The sequence below is a fragment of the Anarrhichthys ocellatus genome, unplaced genomic scaffold (genome assembly GCF_004355925.1).
Source record: "Anarrhichthys ocellatus isolate YVR2014 unplaced genomic scaffold, GSC_Weel_1.0 scaffold3, whole genome shotgun sequence".
In the NCBI taxonomy this organism is placed as follows: domain Eukaryota; kingdom Metazoa; phylum Chordata; class Actinopteri; order Perciformes; family Anarhichadidae; genus Anarrhichthys; species Anarrhichthys ocellatus.
Genome location: NW_022280033.1, coordinates 9,504,500 through 9,523,311, shown reverse-complemented (window position 1 = coordinate 9,523,311; position 18,812 = coordinate 9,504,500). Strand labels below are relative to the sequence as shown.

Sequence of the window (18,812 nt, the reverse complement as noted above, 5' to 3'; positions counted from 1 at the left end):
ACACACACACACACACACACACACACACACACACACACACACACACAGCCCAGCATATGGGCAAGCGGAGCAGCCAGAGGGAGTGCAGCAGCTGGCCTCGTGGAGTGTCATCCTATCCCGTTTCTATTCCAGCCCATTTTTGGACCCTCAGCACATTCCTCTTAGAAGCTGCCACCAATGAGTGAAATATTACCCAGTACCCCTATAGCAATGCACTTTTATCACTCACACTATGCAGGAGTGAGAAAAAGTGTTCACTTGACTGTATTTAAAAAGTGTAATTGAAAAGCAATAAAACTCCCGACACGGGGTCAGAGAGGCAATGTACGTTCACCCCCCCCCCCCCCAAAACAATGCAGGACCTATAGCCCCCCCGTGAGGACTTGATGCTGAACTCTGTCATGCATGATAGTAAACTGAATATCTTTGGGTTTGATGGTTGGACAAGACAACCAATTTCACCTTAGGTCCTGGGAAATGTCAGTTGCCTTTTTATCTAAATTTTCTATATATCTATAGACAAAATATGTAATCGATCAATTGAGAGAACTATTGTCAGATGAAGCTGTAATAAAAGCTTGTAGCTCTGAATTCAGCCACTGAGCAGACTCATGTGTCCCGTCTGTAATGCCACTAACCTCCTGCAGGGGTCGGTGTTGCTCTGAGCCTCGACAGCTGCAGCGTGATCTCAGGACCTCTGCAGCTACTTTGGGACTGACCTGAACGAGATGGAGATAATAAAAAGACAAATTTAAAAAAAACATTTTTATGCTCTCCACTGACACATCTATATATATATCAGCAGTTAAAATAGCAAACTCAGAAGATGATCATTCATTTAACTAAAAAAGATCATGAGACTGAAGGGATGTATATATTGAATATATTGTTTTCAAATACTGAATTAAAGATGCTGGTTAGTATATTTATGAATGTTAACGGCTTTGACAGAATCAAGGAAATATAACTGATTAAATAAATATAAAAAAATGCTGTTACATAGCTCGTTGATGTAAGCTCCACTCTGCACCATGTTGATCCTGGTACTGAGGATTGAGCTCAACATGAGCCTTGTTTCACAGCAGTCTCTGAGGAATTCCAATCACGTTATGTTCACATAAGCAAGGCTTTCGCTGCGATGAGACTGATCGGAGTTGAGACGGCTTAAGGGGCTGGCTGCAAACATCAGATTCCTCCACATTAGCAGCGAGGCACAGGCTGGTGAGTATCACCTTTTTACACTTTTGGTTGACATATTGTACGTTAACAAACGTTAAGTTACATGTTAAGCCATTAAAAACAAGCCTTTTTCATGATATTGATATTTTACTTTTGTTAATATGTGTAATTAATGCATGTTGTTAAACCCAATCAAATGCTAAATGAGTGTCAAGTGGTCACATGGAACAGTGCATTCCTGCTTTCTGAACAATGACACTATTTCTATCCAATCTTTGTGTTTGGGGTTCTAAAGGAACCAAAGAGAAACATGTTGATCATCTAGTACATCAATTGGAAAAATAATTTAACAAAGCATGCATGTGTGCACCTGTTTAGCTGTGTAAAGCTAAAGCCATGCGAAAGTTTATCTGACTGATGAGGGAAAACATTTAAATCCTGTAAAACATTCCTGAACCAGAAGCATATTTGAAAGTGAATCTTTTCACATCACTGTAGGTGGCCTGCGGAGCGAGTTTAGGGTCATGGTGAGTGTGACCACGGTCCTGAAGGCGGTGAGCCTGTTTGTTGCAGAGCTCATCAGCTCCGTCACAGACTGGTTCCAGTCCAAACCAGCATGGGCCAACCTAGAAGTGCTGGAGGAAACAGAGCTGAAGACCACTGGAGGGGGTGAGTCTGAAAACAGAAACAAGCTGAATCTATAATGTTGTAGAAATACAGATTTTGACTATGAAATTCCCTCTCTGTGTTGCTATTTTCCATCGCAGCTCAACAAGGAAACAATGTCTGTGGAAACAAAGAAATAGGGAATCTTGTACGAACAAAATGTTTTAATTTTCTAATTTTGGACTAACTATTTTAACTCTCTGAACGTTTTATAATTAGGATTGATTGACACAAACCGCTGTTGGGAGGTCAAAATCCAACTTTTGGTGTCTGAGATTAGAGTACAACAGCACACAAATCAATCCACAAACTTGTAGTGGGCCCAAACAGTGACTGCATCTTTCATTAGGGACAAGGTAGTAAATGGACTTCTTCAGTTATCCCTCATGAACAAGAGTCAGTGGCATTAGATTCAATAATGCGCCTTCGTCTCTTTCAGTCCATGAGCGACACAGGGCCCAAACTCTGTGGGACAAGACCGGAGCTGTGGTCGTGGTTGTACGACGACCTGGATGATTATTGTGCAGAGAGGTATGAAATCACATGCCTGTACGTGTATCAGTAATAAGAACTCTGTGGTCACTTAACTGGTTTCTTCCATGCTATTGGATTCTCTCTGTCCGTCCCTCTCTAGGAGGCTGCTGAGCTTACCTCTCTGAAGTCCCAGCTGCAGGACCTTGAAGTCCCTCTGTTTGCCGTGGTAAAAGAAAACATTGGCAAGGAGCTGGACTGTTTCAAGAAGTACTTCACTGGGAAGGTCTATGTGGATCAGAAGGTCTGCATTTACATATGGCTTTAAGATATTAAGTGAAACATGTAGGATTACACAATTTAAGACAATAAACTGCCTTCATGTTATTTTCATAGAGAAATTTCTACGGCCCTAAAGAGCGGTGGATGTTTCTCTCCATGTTTCTGCGTATTGGCGTGTGGAGGAACCTTTGGCGGGCCTACAGGAGAGGCTTCAGGGGAAACCTAAGAGGTGAAGGTCTTGTCCTGGGAGGAGTCTTTGTCATTGGGCCCGGAGATCAGGTAGGCAGTCAATTACAGAACAAATATTTTCTGACAGGTGTATCTGGATGTTGTCAGACTGTGTTTTCTCTCCCCCCCCCCCCCCCAGGGTATTCTACTGGAGCACCGCGAGAAGGAGTTTGGGGATAAAGTGAATATGCTGGCAGTACTCAGAACAGCCCGTGAAATGCAAGACCACATTGCCAGATAGACCTCAAATATGTCAATGAATGGACTGTTGGAGATTACATAATAATGGTTGCAGCATGCTTCCATTTATTTGTCTGTATTCTTTAAGCCTAACCCAGGCGTTTTCCTTTAAAACACTGTGCTCTAATCATATTGCATTTGTAAATTGAAATCCTGGTCTCATTCCCCTTTTGCTGATATGTTATGCAGTGTCACAACTTTGTGGTTAACATATGTCACTTTAACTATTTAGTGGCCCACTGTCTGCTGTTCTGGTCCTGGTTGTGTGATGGTCTTCTGTGTGTTTTAATGAAGATTTGTTTCTAAACTCTGCTGAGAGAACAGCTCTGATGCTTGCACACAGATCAAACATTTACCATGACGGTATTGGCATGACATGAGGGAGATTGAACCGTTGGAGTGATTAAACGCATTGTGTGTTTGCCATGTAATAAACCACTTAACCAATAATGCTTACAGAAAGATTATCTGTATATTTAGCTGTCAGTGTATTGTATTTTACCTTGTTTTGGTTCGTGCCAAAGTTCAAATCTTCTTTTCCAGCCATCTTACTCGATTAGTTTGCCTGCTCCCCGGATCGTTTAGTACGCCTGCGCAGACATCTGTTTACAAAACGTCGGTTCAGGGAGGCGCTGCTTGTCGCTTCATTGATTTCGGTGAGTGTTCCCTTATTAAACAACTATTCCGTTATCTTGATATCAAGTCACGGCTTCTGAACAGGTGCACTTGCTTTAGCAACCCATGCTAGCTCCAGGCCCACACTCAATGAACCAACGGCTAATTCCACCGTTAGCTGAGCTAACCTGTAGCCACGACACTGTCGTCACCACTAGCAACAGTAACTTTGTAGGACACTGAACGTATGTATAGATTATGTAACCGTCATGGTTATAACCTCTCAAATACGACAACATATTCTAGTCCTATTGGGTTACAACTATACGTGTAGTCTGTGGAGCCACGAGGTAAAGTCATTGATCACACATTGGTAGTGTGAAGGTCATTATCTGCATTCTTTGCTGTCGTCCTGATTGAATCATATAATAAATTAAGCCAGAACAAACAGGAAATACGGTATCACACAACTACACACATCAGCTGGACTAATAATACACATAACTGCACCTTAATGACGGGTACAAATCAATCTAGGTTTGTTGGACAATGATCATTAAGCCTTGTTCAGCTTTTAATGGACATAAAGTAATGCAAGAACTGGACTGATGGATTGTGAGTCCCATATCCTTTCTGCCAAAACGAGTATTACAACAGCTGGTTAAAAATGTCCCTCTTCAGATATATGTATTATCATACATCTATGATATTATTAGATTATTATAAAAGATGCGTTAACATGTATGTAGCATTTTAATGTTGCTGGGTAGCTAAATCTAGGACACGTGTTTTTTTAGGTAATTATAAATGAAAAATCAGTTTGAAATGGAGGTAATTGTATTTTAGAAGCAGATCATGTTATGTATTAAAAGTCTACATGGTCAAAATAATAGTGGAGAAGAAGAATCTAAAGGAAATACTCAAGTACCTCAAAAAAGTACAGCAGTACAGTTCCTTTTGAACACTAGAACGTGATCATCGTCCAGGCATCTCATTATATACATAACACTCTTTCTCTATTAGATTTGTACCATTGTGTACAAAGTATTGGCTAACATTACATCATGTTCGTACTTGGCAGTACCAGTGCTGACAGCTACTCTCTCTGCTCACTCTTCAGAGCGTTCAGGGAGTCTAGTCTTCTTTGAGTTGCAGGCGTGGCCGCGTGTCTCTCTTGGCTGCCGTTGTACTCATTTCTTCTGCCCTTTGTCCTCCCTGTTCTTAGTGTCAGGACACAAATGTATTTGGGCGAGTTAGCGTTTGAAACTGGATGAGCCTAATCCCAGGAGAATAAGTATTTCGTCGCGTTCTGGAAATGGAGACAAGTTAGTATATGACATTCTTACTTTTTAATCAGTTCACTTTTCTGTAACAGCTGCAAGTGTGTTCATTTTTTAATTCTCAGCTTATTCATTTCTGTGTACAATATTGTGGACTTCATCTTTGTGTTTTCCCTGTATGTGTTGATGTGTTAACCACACGAGAGCTTTGAGTGCTTATAGGAAGTTTGTTTGCAAATGGCGAACTGTCATACCCCAGTGAGATTATTAAGATAAGAATCACACCTTTTATACTTAATGCTTTTATTGTTCTTTCAGTTTCATATTGCTCACTCTTCAGGGTGGGTAATAAATTCCTATTTTAAGCATAGATCAAACTTGGCTAACTGGCTAAACTGTCTGTATAATGTCTTATCTGGGCAGTCTAATCATGAAGAAAGATCCCATAATTTTCTCTCAAGTCTGTAAAATCAAATGCAGCATGGCACAAAGAAAAGACTTGTGTTTCTTTCTTTCAGGGAAATCTTGAGGGTCTTTGTAGTCAGAGGGTCAGTCTTTGTCCACGGACCAGATGCTGGCTCTGTCCAGGTGTTGGACAGGTTTGAGGTGGAGACTGTCCCCGTGCTGCTCTGCCCTCTCTCTGGGGAGCGCTACCACGAGCAGCCGGACCTCCACCGCAGCCAGGCCCCAGTTTCTAAGAACCCAGACTGCTCTGTTTCACCAAAGTGAAGCCAAAGCCAGTCCTGACCCAAACAAGCCTCCTTCAGGCAAGGACACATTTGACTGCCTTCACAGCTCGCTGTTCCCTGACCACAACCCAAACTTTGAGCTCGTTGTTTTAACAGCTGTGACCTGTGCACAGGGTTTCTCTGCTCGAGTGACTCCCGACCTTCATGACACTGAAGTGTTATGAAAGTAGACAAAATAAATGAGTCATTCTATAAGATGATCATTTTTATCTTTCTAGCAATGTAAAATGGTTTGATAAGAGCAATGAATAACCTTTGTGAATTTCACAGGTTCATCCATCGTTCATAGATGAATTGCTTCACTAATTGAAAGAAGCAGTACATAAAACTGTAGCTGAAAGTCGATTAATAGATTAGAATAGACTTTTTCCCAGTATCTTCATAAACAATCGACAGATTAATTGATAATGAAAAAACTGTTAGTTGCCGCCCTACGATTACACTGCAAGATTTCTAACTAAATACAAAGCAAAGCACGACGTTAGCGGTCTCAGAGTGACTCATTTAAAAAAAAAACTAAAAAAAAACAGCTGCAGTCAAATGTAGCGTCTACAAACTGGCAGAAGCCCATCTCCTTAGTAGGTATGTGACCTATCTATTGAGCTTGAGATGAGAGTAATGTGATAAGAGGCTATGCTCGTACACAGAGCAATACCCTTAAACACAAGACCAAATCTGCAAGATGGGTCTTGTTGGTCTCAGCCTTGGAGGTCTGAGGTCTCCTTGTGTAAGAATTTAAAGTGAAAGAAAGCTGCCAAAACTGTATTGTTAAAGCTAAGCATGTTTATTTCATTATGAGCATGTGTGTGAAATAAATGACTCATTTCTCTCCTCATGTTGTTGCCCGTTTGTGCTGCAGTGTTCTCCTCTGTGCTCGGGCTAGAGGGGGGGCTGTCCGGGATGGGGATGTGGTCGTTGGGTCTGGGTGCTGTTGGAGCGGCGCTTGCCGGGATCTTCCTAGCCAATACTGATTTGTGTCTCCCTAAAGCTGCTCAGGTGTCACTGGAGAACCTTGAAGAGGCGGACCTGCGCTCCACCAAAGATGGTAGGTAGCCTTTCTGATTGGCTGTGTAATTCTGTCACCCACCAATAAGCCTGTTAGTCTCAACACCGGTTGTTGTTAAACCCATATGAGAATCAGCCATTTCCAGTTTTCTTTACTGTTGTATATTTGTATGCGTTGTACGTGCACTGAATGAGGTTTTGTGTGGGATTTAGGGCAAAGCTGCTTTCTCAAGTCTGCTGGTATTAGAGATTAGATCACTGTAAAGGTCTTTGTCCAAAGCTGAAGGTAGAGTTACTGTAATATTCCAAAACATTTAGATGTGTCATGTGACCATGAACATTTAGCCTTTTCTCCCGTGTGAAGGCGTCATCTTTTATGTTCCACACAACAGATTGATTCGATTTATGTAGCAGTAAAACCCATGACATTCTTGTGCTTTCTTTTTTTTTAAATTTATTTATTTTTTTTTAAAATCAGACACACGTCCGCCTTGTGTTAGAAACTATTTGTTCTTGTTTTGTCTGCAGGCAACAACGTCATCAAAGCCAAGAGCCTGTGGGACATGAACGGGGCTGTGGTCATGGCCGTACGACGCCCTGGATGATTTTTGTGCAGAGAGGTGATACACATGACTCAGAGTTGAAATGTGTACAGTGTATGGGAGTATTATTTACTCTGAAGGTATCTCTCTCTGTAGGAGGCCTCTGAGCTGTCCTCTCTGAAGCCCGAGCTGGAGAAGCTCGGGGTCCATCTGGTTGCTGTGGTGAAGGAGGATGTCGGCGCAGAGATCGAGGACTTCAGACCGCACTTCGCTGGTGACATCTACTTAGATGAAAAGGTCAGCTGTGGAAGATAACATGATACCAGAGCCACTGTTACTCCTCTGTCTGTCTAAACTACAAAACAGTCTTACTCCTTTTTTTTTTTAAGTGCCGACAAGTACCGACAATGACAACCTGTCCTAACTTGCTTCTTTGCATTTTTGTTGGTCTTCTATGACAGGAGCAGCCAGGAAAACATATTATTTACATTCTGGAGACGCAAGCTATTAAACAATTGATTATCTATTTAAATTGTCGTTAATTATTTCTGTTGATTGACTAATTGTTTCAGCTCTTGTGAGATTAATAATAATAATTTAGGTGTGGATCTGCTCATCAGTGGAGTGTAAATGGCTATTAGAGTGCTGGTTGAATGAGCAATTATTATATATGTTTTAATGATCCTAGAGTGGGTAATAGGCTAACAATCATCAGTCATTGCTGGGAAATGAAAATGACTCACAGCTTGAACTAGATTTTAAGTCGTCCTTCCGCATTACTGTTCTCCTCTCCCAAAAGGCAACTTGAGTTGGCCAATAAGGTTATGTAATTTTGGCTGCTAAAGCAATAGTTGAATAAATCCACAAGGCTGTTTTATTTCTCTTGATTATTGACTGAAACTTAACTGTGATTGTAGAACGTCTTCTACGGGCCGCTGCAGAGAAAGATGGGGGGTCTGGGGTTCCTTCGGCTCGGGGTCTGGCAGAACTTCATACGGGCCTGGAGGTCAGGCTACCAGGGCAACATGAACGGAGAGGGCTTCATCCTGGGCGGAGTGTTTGTCCTCGGAGCAGGAGACCAGGTAAGTGTACCTGGACCACTCGGGGAGAAATCAGTAGAGCTTCATAGAACTGTATCTGAACTGTATGTTGTGTTTGCAGGGGATTCTCCTGGAACACCACGAGAAGGAGTTTGGCAATAAAGTGCAGATTGCTGATGTTTTAGAGGCCGTTAAGAAGATTGTACCAGCAGAATAATTTCAATTTTTCCCCCAAAAACAAATGTTATTAGACAAAAGGTACACCGAGTTTAGATCAAAACATAACTGCAGTTTTAACTTGACATGCTGAGATGTCCATCACTGAAATATGACATGTATGTCTGCACTGTCTAATATCACAACATACCTCTGTCTTTTGCACATTAATTTACCGTTGGTTCAGGACAGAGACAATATTATTTCAGGATTAGTCACCGATTACACCTCTGCAGACACCTAGAAGCTAGTGTCTTTGAGACGGGTACTAAAATCAGGTACTAAGGGACTTAAATGCCATTTAATTTAAGGTCATTTCAAATCTGCCTTTTAGAGAACCACTAAATGTATTGATAAATTATTCTGTGAGCTTGTCTTTCAGTGGTACATTTGTAATAATGTTCCTGTGTATCGTCTTTGTTTGCTTCTCCTGGTCAGGCACCCTGAATGGGCCTCCAACATGGCGAGCCAGTGTGTGTGTGCGGCCTGTGTGTGTGATAATGACAACTTGAATCCAAACTCAACATTGAGAGGAGCAGGTTTGATGCTCAAACACATACAGGTCCAGCCACTGTCGCCATGTTGAGGAGTGTTGGTGCTGCCTGAATGAAGCGTGTGTGTTGTTGTGTGAACCTGTACATATAAATAAAGAAGACCTCATCACCATATCTTCACTGTGTTTCATTTTAAGATTTCATCTGTACGTATATGTTTCTACCAACTCTTATGGATGTTTTTGTATTTCTAGAAATTACTTGACAAACTGACTTGGTCCAGTTTGTGTCTGAACTGTGGAATTATGTATTAAATCCATCTAATGTAATTTTAATTACATATACCCCCTTTTCCTTTTGTTCAATCCATAATCCAGTGTTTTATTAATCCATGCCTGTGAGCTTTCCAGCTGCACTGGACCGCTCATTTTAGTTATACAGTAAAAAAAACTAAAATGAGCAAAAATACCAATTATTTTCCTGGTAAACAAATCTATTATTTAACCCATGAATTTATCAAAGAACTGTGTTTTTCACCCTTTAAGTTAGTTTTCTGGTCCCCAAAAACATTTATAATATAAATACGTTTAATATTGTTGAATTAAGCAGACAGGTTTGAACTTTAATGTAACATATTTTATTCTATTGCTCTGAGTAAAATACATTCCACATCAAGGAAATATATTTAACCACAATACAAAATCGAGGGAGAAAACACTGCACCAACGCGGACAGATCTACAGGTGTAAATTGTATGTACACGACAAAAACATTCATGGAGTGTTACGAATAATGGATTGTCTTTTCATTTGTGCCAGCCATATGCACAAGATTTGATGTTTTCTTAATTTCATGCACAACTAAATTCTTAATTTAGTGGGTTTTCAACCAGGTCGCCAGAATGTGTTATGTGAAGTTCATTATGAGAGTTTATTGAATGTCAATAAAAATCAATGCCAAAAATATGATCTTTAAACTAAACTAAACTGTGTGTTGGGATTTGTTTATACGTCCAATCTGTAAACTGTGTTAATGACGATGCTTTGCTACGTTTTTGAAAAATTTGGTGTGCTTTTGAGAGAAACGGTCCATACGTTAAAGCTGAAACAAAAACATGAAAAGCTACACCCTTCTCCTCAAGCCAATTCATACCCGTCTCCTCTTTGGATAGATCTATTGGTGCGACACGTTACGGTCACAAGCTGAGATACACGTTTACAAATGTATTTAAATGCCGACTCAGACCCTCCAGTTTTGTTCTTGACACTTGTGCGCCATAATTCCAAGAGCAGAAAAACAAAGGACAAAAAAAAAAAGCAGAAGTTAAAGCATCTTGCTTATGAGCAATGAAAACTGCCAAACACACTGAACAGATTATTAGTTAGCAGTAAGTTCAGTCAATGTCATCCAGCACCATGAACAAATACAATCTTCAATATAAACAATCTTCAGAAGCTCATTCTTTAAACAGCAACACAAATCCATCCAGCTCCTCCAGCAGCACAGCAAAGGTTATATAGTGCAATTTCATCCACAGCAGGAAAACACCCCACACACACACACACACACACACACACACACACACACACACACACACGATAACTAGGTCCTAATGATGCAGCCGGGGTACATATCAAATATCAGAATACATTAGTGATGCTGACTCTGAAACACTGTCCTGCAGTGCATGTGATCATGTCTTTGTGTCACAGAGGGGGGCGGGGCAAAGGACTCAAACTGTAGCTGTGGTCCGGGTGTTACATGTTTAAATGAAAATGTGAATGACAATGGTGAACGTTCCAAAAATGATACAAAGACATCCACGTTCTCACACAGAAGTGAGTCGTCGTATATTTGACGTTAGCGTCGCACGTGTTTCTAAAATGATCCGTAGAGCACTTTGGAATTAAACTTCAATTCCAGAATCACATTTAAAACACAATCATTGTGCATTTCTGTACAGAAGTTGATACGTGGGCAGTTGCTACAGTCCCTTAACGCCCACAATCAGTTTACTTTAAACAAATCAACTTCAAATTCCTGAAACACGAACTCGAGTGACTGCAGATGCTCGATGGAGGTGAATGGAAGTTTGAACAATCTTAGTGTTGGGTTACGTTTTCTTTGACCAACATACACAAAACATGACTTTGCACAAACATTGACTCATAGTTGGTACTCTGCGACCGTGTCCACTGGAGGACCGATCCTCTCATCTGAACACTCATTAGCTCTCGAGGTGCGCTCGCTCATTAGCAGCAAACTGTGCTCTCTTCCGCTGCATACGTGATTCACCAACAGAGGCACACCCCTAAAAATCATCATGCATATGTGCTCCATAATATATTGTACATCATATATATGTATTTATATTTAAATATCAAAGAAAAAATAGACTTATTCTTGCATAATCCAGAGATAAATACAGCTGATATTTCCTCACTGATCATCACTAATCATCTAACCACACGTGTTTCAGTAACAATATGAATGAATTTCATCGGAGAAGTTCAAACTGACCACTTTCACAAAGCCACAACAAAGACTTACCCACTGCCCTGCCTAGAAATAAGCATTTAGTATTTTGACTCGCAACATGAGCTACTTTCAAGGGGAACGATGGGACATCAATGGCTCTGATCAGAACCCTGCATGTCCGACTTTATGGACCTGAAATTAGACACAACAGAGTATATTCCTCCACTTGACAACCTCGGAACAAGCACCACCACTAACAACAACAACAACAACAACAACAATCAAATATTTCATTAATATGCCACTTAAGCTAGCGACTGCACTTGTTCATTACGTGATCTCAACAGTACATAATGATGTTGATAGAAAGCACTCTCCGTGTTCACTGATGCGCTCTATGGCTTTGCTTTGGGAGCTTTTGCAGTATAATGTCTACATATTTTCTTTGCCACATTCTACCTAGCACCTAATTACCTGGCCTATGAATATGAAGGGACATAAGTACACTTCAGGGGAGATGAAGCGAGCAAGAAGCTGCAATTTCAACACTTTAGTCAGTGTGTAAGAGCTTAAAATATTACTTTTCAAAAAAGAATATGGCAGTGCTGACTAGCCAGGAATTGTAAAGAGGAAATCTCAATGAAAGGAGGGGGGGGGGGGGGCTCTAGGCAAAACAAAATAATTCAGAAGCCTTAAAAGCACAAGCCTTCATTTGAATCTGGAGTTACAAATAATTAACCAAAGTACCTCAAACTTATGTTAACCTGAATGCAACATGAAATATTTGAGAGTGAAACACAAATTCATGAGTCGCCTCCCTACAGGCAGGTTTGACCAAAGGAAGACAGAAAACACACAACACAATAATAAAAAAACAAAAACAGGAGTCAGTTTCTCTTTTCTAAGGAGTGCCACCTATGTACAGAGCGAACAGGCAGTGCTCTTCAGAGAGAACAGTCAGTGCTCTCCCTTCTCAAAGTGTTTTGTTTTTCCTTCTGTCAACAACAATTAACAACCTAACCCTGTTACACTAGGAGCGGCTCCATGCGGTTAAATAAAACAAAAACAAATGCAGCAACACACAACAATAACGACGACGAAAAACATAATTCAATTCAGTTTTGCCCACAGGACAACAGACGTGTACATAGCATGTGTGTGTGAGTGTATCTTTGTCTTGTGTGCGTGTGGGTGTGCGTGTAGATGTGTTGGCTGGTCCTACAGGCCCTTGTTGAAGTAGACGGTGGTGGTGTTTGGACTTGTCTGTCGTATCCTCTCCTGCAGGTCTGCTTCCAGCCCGCTCACACTCATAGAGCTACAAAGAGATAGTTGAACACGTTTAAAGCGCTGCTGACATGTTGGATAACACTGCATGTACGAGTTTGACCGACTTTTTCCTCCGAGGAGAGCGCGTGTGGCTGTTTGTACCTTTTCTGCGGGAAGAGGGCGCAGCACAGAGGAGTTGCAAACACCAGGCTGAGAACAAGAGATGGAAAGGGTGGTGTTTGACAGTGTCACTGTTTCTTTTGAAAGTACAGACAATAGAGTCTCCATTGTGTGTCAATTACTCACCACAAACCGACGAGCCCCACCTGGACCGGAGCATTTAGAAGTGGGAACCGCTGCACGGACACAAAGTCAAGTTGAACATGTTTGTCTGCTCAATGCATGTGGAACATGTGGAATGCAACAGGGCTCTTTTCAGCCTCACAAAATACAGACCCAGTAAATCCACCGACTAAAAAAACAGTATGAGAGTGATGCATGCAGTCTGCTTACCTTCATGAACGCTTTCTTCTCCAGAGTATTCATTATCACAGGGGGAATGGCTGTAAAGAAAAAATCTAAATAAATCAAGTGAAGTGTTCCGTTTCATGAAAGAGAATCTCTAACTTAAACGTGCTTTAGTATGCGTCTCTCGTGCTATAAACCACGGTACGATTTTAGATCCACATGTCGACATTACCCATTGCTGGCATTGCCATGCCGATCCTTGACACCACCACCTGCACAATGGCCTGCTTGGCAGCATTGGCGGACTCTCCTAACCTGTTTCCATTCTCATCCATCACAGGGATACCGTACTTCAACTCCCTGGAGGAAACAGAAACTAAAGTCATGTAGAGCAGCATCCGTCAAAAGAGCTCCTAAAAGCTGCCGAGTGGACAAAGCAGAGGGATTCGGCTTTTTTACAAGACCTCACCTCTGTCTCATGAAGGGAATGTTGATACAGTTCGCAGCAGCAACGGCAGCAAAGGGGACAAACCGGCTGGCGATCGGCGGGAGACGCTGCAAAGATGCAGAATCAAGAACACGTTCAGACGGCAAAATCTCTGCACAAATGTACGTATAGAGATTTAAATCTTTGCTCTGTATCCGTTTATTCACTTGAACTGCGGGCATTACCGTAGCTAGAGACTTGAGACCCAGGGCAGTGACCACAGCGCCAGTAGTAGCACTGACGTAGGCGACACCAAGTTGACTGCGAAGAGACAGAGCGGATGCATATCACACGTTAATTACCCACTTCCTTTTCAACCTTTGTACACATCATAAATAGATGCAGCACATGACATCTGTGGCTGACAATCAGGTAAACTAAAGTAGAACATTTCAAAGTAGAGTTGCCTCAGTAAGGGTGCAGATTCATGCTATGTTTGGATGTGCAGAGGCAACCCCCCTTACTCTTCATACATGCATGCATTTGAAGCATTTCTGCAGCGTCTGAAGGGTATTTTTTGCGGTACAATGAGAGGAGTATGCAAATGCAAGTTTGGCATGAGGCATAAAACCTACGTATGTCAGCATGAGTGCATGGTTACGTGGGGCTGAACATGCTTAACTGTGGAACGTAATACCGCTGTGAGGAAAGGGGAGAGGACAGCAGCTCCCTCAGCCTCCGTACAGACACTAGTTTAGAGGGAGGACAGGACAGATCTAGAGTGGAAGGGAAGTGAGAAGTCCTCCCTACTTCACGGTCATGGGAGCATCTCCACTGCGGTTGGTGTAGTTGACGACAGCGTTGAAGGACTGGTTAATCCACTGCCAGAACACTACAGCCGGAGTAGTCCTGTCAACGAGAGGAGACAACAACAGTGTGTTTGAGGAAGTGAGATTCCACAGTGTACAGCACAAATTTGATAAAAGTTTGTCATGTAGAGCATACAAGCAAAAATACCCTTCTGTCTCCAGTCCCCACAATAGAGAGAGTGGGTCATTCATTATAATGAGCACACTGCATGTACCATCATTCGTTACTTATTTCACTCTGTAAATACCAAGTATTTCAAAGCCAGAAGTTAAGTTTTGAATAAAGTTGGTAGATAAAGATCGAGACCCATCTGTTAGTGGAGCATTGTGAACCACCAAACCACACGTAGCTAGAGTTCCTGCTGCTATGAAATCACCCGCCATGTTAATCAAGCCACAGGTTTATTTCAGGTTTGTCTCAGATAGTTTGACACTTTACACACACACACACAACACGCTCGATCCATGTTGCTGTTAACCGGAGAAACAAACTGCATTGATACTTTGTCCCTTTAGGACTAAATGGGGTTTGGAAGTAAAACCTTTTTCTCTGGTGTGTTTTAAATCAATCAGCACAGGTTAACCTACAAGTGTTTGCATTTTCTCTCATTTGATACATAATCAGATGTTTTGCCAATTTTTACTATTTTAAAGCCACCATGTGCAGAATTTTAAATGTCATACTTTGGCTACCTCCAGTGGTAGTATGCAAACATGACACTGTGATATCCCGTTGATCACTTGTCTGATCACCAAACCAAATTCCAAATGTAATACTAGTAATAATTCTAATAATGTAAAATATCAATGTTAAACAAATTAACAAGACATCATGAAATAGATATAACATGACACTGAATAATATATTATTTATTCATTTGAGATTAACCACTTCTTAAAACCTGTGAACCTGTAATTTTTACCTGATAAATATTTCAAACTATTAGAATGATTCATTTTTGTTGTTAATTAATTTGTTGTTTCAGCTCAACATCACATGACTTCACTGTCCTCTCAGCTGCCCAATGGCTTACCAGTATTCAGCAGTGAGTGACATTTTTATTCTTTAAGAAGATTTTCACTCTGTGCAGGGATTACAATCTCTATTTTTATGCAGTGTTACATTTAAATCACATGGAAACTATCATATTCAGCACATTTCTGTTTTTCTACTTTCTCCATTCTATTTTGATGAAGCCATTTTCAGGCTGGTGTTTAGAAATACATCGAATCATGTATTGAAACATCTGATGTACCTGTAGAAGGTGAGCATGCAGCCTGTGATGGACATGTTCATCGGCACTTGAGCTGACATCCGGCCAACCACAACCATCTTCTCTCCAGTGTCGGGGTGGAAGGCGGAGTCGTAGATGTACTTGGCTCTCCAGAGCGCATCCTCCGTCAGACCAGGCTTCGCGACCCCGGCACTGAAGGAGTCAAAACAGTGGCATGATGTAGTATTTTCCACATATCTAACAACAGCAGTTGTCTCTCAAAAACATGCATTTCTGTACTCCTACTCTATCCTCTTATCTCCTAACCCCTCTACCTGTAGTCCTCCATGATCCCTCTGGCCTCCTCCAAAGTCTCAGAGGACAGCAGGACGTTCCTGGGGTCCGTGACCATGAAGAAGTGCTTGGCGCGCCCCATAAATGTGCCTTGGTCCCATCTTGGCTCCTTGATGTTTATGTTGAGGGACAGCTCTTCAGACATCCTGGCTTTCTGTAATCAACAGCAGACATGTTAGTTAGAATTCACACTATGTTACGAATCTAGTCTCAAGAATAAAGTCTGGTCTAAAAATCTAAATTATTATTTCAATTGACAAACATCTGATCAAAGAAAAGACATTTGATGGATGCGTCCCCTGTTCTATCGACATGTTTTGGAGGATATCGAGCTACAGTTCAGAGGTCTTCTCCCCCATCACTGAACAGCATACAACCGAGTACAAGTACACACATTTCTGAGCAAATAACTGTAAACAGACAAACTAGCCGACCAGGTTTACATACTATTAGCATGTTCTGACTCTCAATACACGTTGAAACACAAAGGACGCAGTTAGACATTGTATATCTCGCTTTATAAAGAACCATCATTTATGTTAATGATTTACATTACTGATTAATGTCAGAAAATTGGTAAAATAGGATTTCCTAAAGCCTACAGTGACTTCTTGAGATTGTGTTTTGTCAGACAAAGAGTCCAAAACCCAAAAGATACTCAGTTTACGGTCACTTAAGACAACAAACTGCAGTTGTTGGTTGAAAATGAAAAGCAGTTGCCCATTACATTTCTGTTATTCGGTTGTATTAGCTCTTTACCTTGGCTTTGTATATAGTCAGTCAGTGAACAGGAGACATTTCTGTGCGTGACAGAACACTAAACTATTACAGGAATGTTCTGTATGTGATTATTTAAGCACCAGCCCCACAGTGTTCAGACCTTGACAAGATCATGACCATGTTATACCTCTGGTTATCTGCAAACCCAAGAACATAACGTTTCCTCCAGGGCGAGGTAACAGCAGATATGGTGGATTTCAAACGCTCAATATTGTTATCTGATCAAAGAGACAGCGTGACACCCCCCAACACACACACACACACGCACACGCACACACACACACGGTGTTGTAATTTCTGTTCGTTCCTCTCAGCTAGCTTGTTAGCAAGGCAGCTGATAGTACCATTGAAACACACACTGGATAAAATAATACTGAAACAGGACATTAAAAGCTAATACAATCCCCACAACATCAAGTGTTAAGCTAGACCTTTTCACGCCATCAAATCCACTTCACTTCACTCTCTTGGCAAACTAACGCCAGCCAGCCAGCTACCTAGGTAGTTCACCAGCTAACTACTATGCTAGCTAACGCTTTAGTTAACGTCACAAGGATACACGTTGAGGCGCTGTAAACACTGACTTAGTAGAATTGTGCTTCATCATTTCAATTCATTGAAGATGTGAATGCAATCAGCAATCACACGTAATTACCTGGTTGGCTTTCTTTTTCGAAATATATGACCTCTCAATATCACAGTGTGGAGCTATGCTGCCTTCTGGTGCGTTTATAAGTGTCGTAAAACACACTTCACCGCAAATGACAGGGAGGCAAATAAGGAAAGTATACATTATTTTCTGTTGTACCCAACTCAACTTCATTTACCGGTGTGTTCTATACGATATTATAATATAATAATAATAATAATAATAATAATAATAATAATAATAATAATAATAGTAATCATAATAATGATAATAATAGTAATAATAATAATAATATCAGAAGTGGGGTTTAGAAAATCTGAGCTTCGTGGAGGCCTTTGAATGCTGCACCGTGCAGTGACGTAGTGGGGCCGGTGTTTGTCATGGAAGACATGAGTAGTTGGAAACCCGTGGGCGTGGGAGGTAGACAACACATGATTGGTTAAGAAACAGCTGACTTGCTCACGCATGTGTTATCATACTTTAAAGAATTTGTATAAATTGTCAATCGTTCCAGCAAAAGTCATATAAATGTCTAAAATATGACAACAACCTTGAATGATTGTGTTCAACAACGTTTTGTAAAGGTTTAGAAGAACATTTGTAATGTACAGTATGTCACACCCTGCAACTAAGTTGACTGCAATCCTTCCATTCTAGTTGACATTATTAAATCACATTGTATGTGTGTATTCCTCAGTAAAAAAACGTGCTATAAAGTAAGCGAAGTGTGTTGTTTTCTTTCTTTTTTTGTTATGTTTATTTTGGTTGTATTTATAGTATCTCTTTTGAAAACAATTATGATATATATTCATGTCTGTAAATGTGATTGTCCTCGCTCCTTTTGTTCAAGCTATGAAGGCTTTTTGATGTGCATTGATTTTGTTTATAAAGTTGAATAAAATAATGATTATGTCCACCTAAAACATCCTTTATGATTCCTATGAGTCTGTGATTACTTACAATAATCCACCACATCAAAACATGTAGCAAAGCTACTACAAAAAACACATGTTCACGGTCAAGGTTCTGGTTTGGCTACAGTATGTTTAGTGTTTTCATGGATGGATTACTGAATGGGCCCAGAGGGCCCAATGTGTCACAGCCCCCCTGGCCTTCCCCTACAAAATATCAATCAAAGAGACAAGTACCAACCAGGAAGAGGCTCAAAATGAGCACAAAGAAACAGAAAACGACTATAAAAAGATGATTACAAAGAGATGCAAAGATACAAAGACACTCACAATGACAATGACAAGGGATGAAACAACTACAAAACAGACACAAAACAACAACAAAGAAA

At 40.9% G+C, this 18,812-nt stretch overlaps 2 protein-coding genes and 1 pseudogene across 6 annotated transcripts; 2 read left to right on the top strand and 1 right to left on the bottom strand.

Moving 5' to 3' along the window:
- Positions 1-1,177: 1,177 nt before the first annotated feature.
- Positions 1,178-3,507, top strand: LOC116399480 (peroxiredoxin-like 2A; annotated as a pseudogene).
- Positions 3,508-3,652: 145 nt separating this feature from the next.
- LOC116399449 (peroxiredoxin-like 2A) lies at positions 3,653-9,181 on the top strand. Of its 5 annotated transcripts, none has more exons than XM_031876656.1 (7): positions 3,655-3,722; positions 4,907-5,006; positions 6,699-6,755; positions 7,244-7,335; positions 7,414-7,554; positions 8,175-8,339; positions 8,419-9,181. In XM_031876656.1, exons 2-7 carry the CDS (start codon positions 4,997-4,999, stop codon positions 8,512-8,514), a joined length of 561 nt encoding a protein of 186 aa, XP_031732516.1. In that variant the 5' UTR covers positions 3,655-3,722; positions 4,907-4,996; the 3' UTR covers positions 8,515-9,181. The 5 variants fall into 5 exon arrangements, with proteins under 5 accessions (XP_031732508.1, XP_031732516.1, XP_031732498.1 ...); XM_031876638.1 differs by having other exon boundaries at positions 6,570-6,755; XM_031876663.1 differs by lacking the exon at positions 3,655-3,722 and adding an exon at positions 5,480-5,728 and having other exon boundaries at positions 3,730-5,006; positions 6,570-6,755.
- Positions 9,182-9,621: 440 nt separating this feature from the next.
- sfxn3 (sideroflexin 3) lies at positions 9,622-17,598 on the bottom strand. The gene is made up of 11 exons (XM_031876617.1): positions 17,519-17,598; positions 16,065-16,237; positions 15,772-15,942; positions 14,457-14,555; positions 13,892-13,967; positions 13,689-13,774; positions 13,452-13,579; positions 13,265-13,314; positions 13,058-13,107; positions 12,914-12,961; positions 9,622-12,800 (listed from the first exon to the last, which is right to left on the bottom strand). Exons 2-11 carry the CDS (start codon positions 16,226-16,228, stop codon positions 12,704-12,706), a joined length of 969 nt encoding a protein of 322 aa, XP_031732477.1. The 5' UTR covers positions 16,229-16,237; positions 17,519-17,598; the 3' UTR covers positions 9,622-12,703.
- Between the last annotated feature and the right edge of the window lie 1,214 nt (positions 17,599-18,812).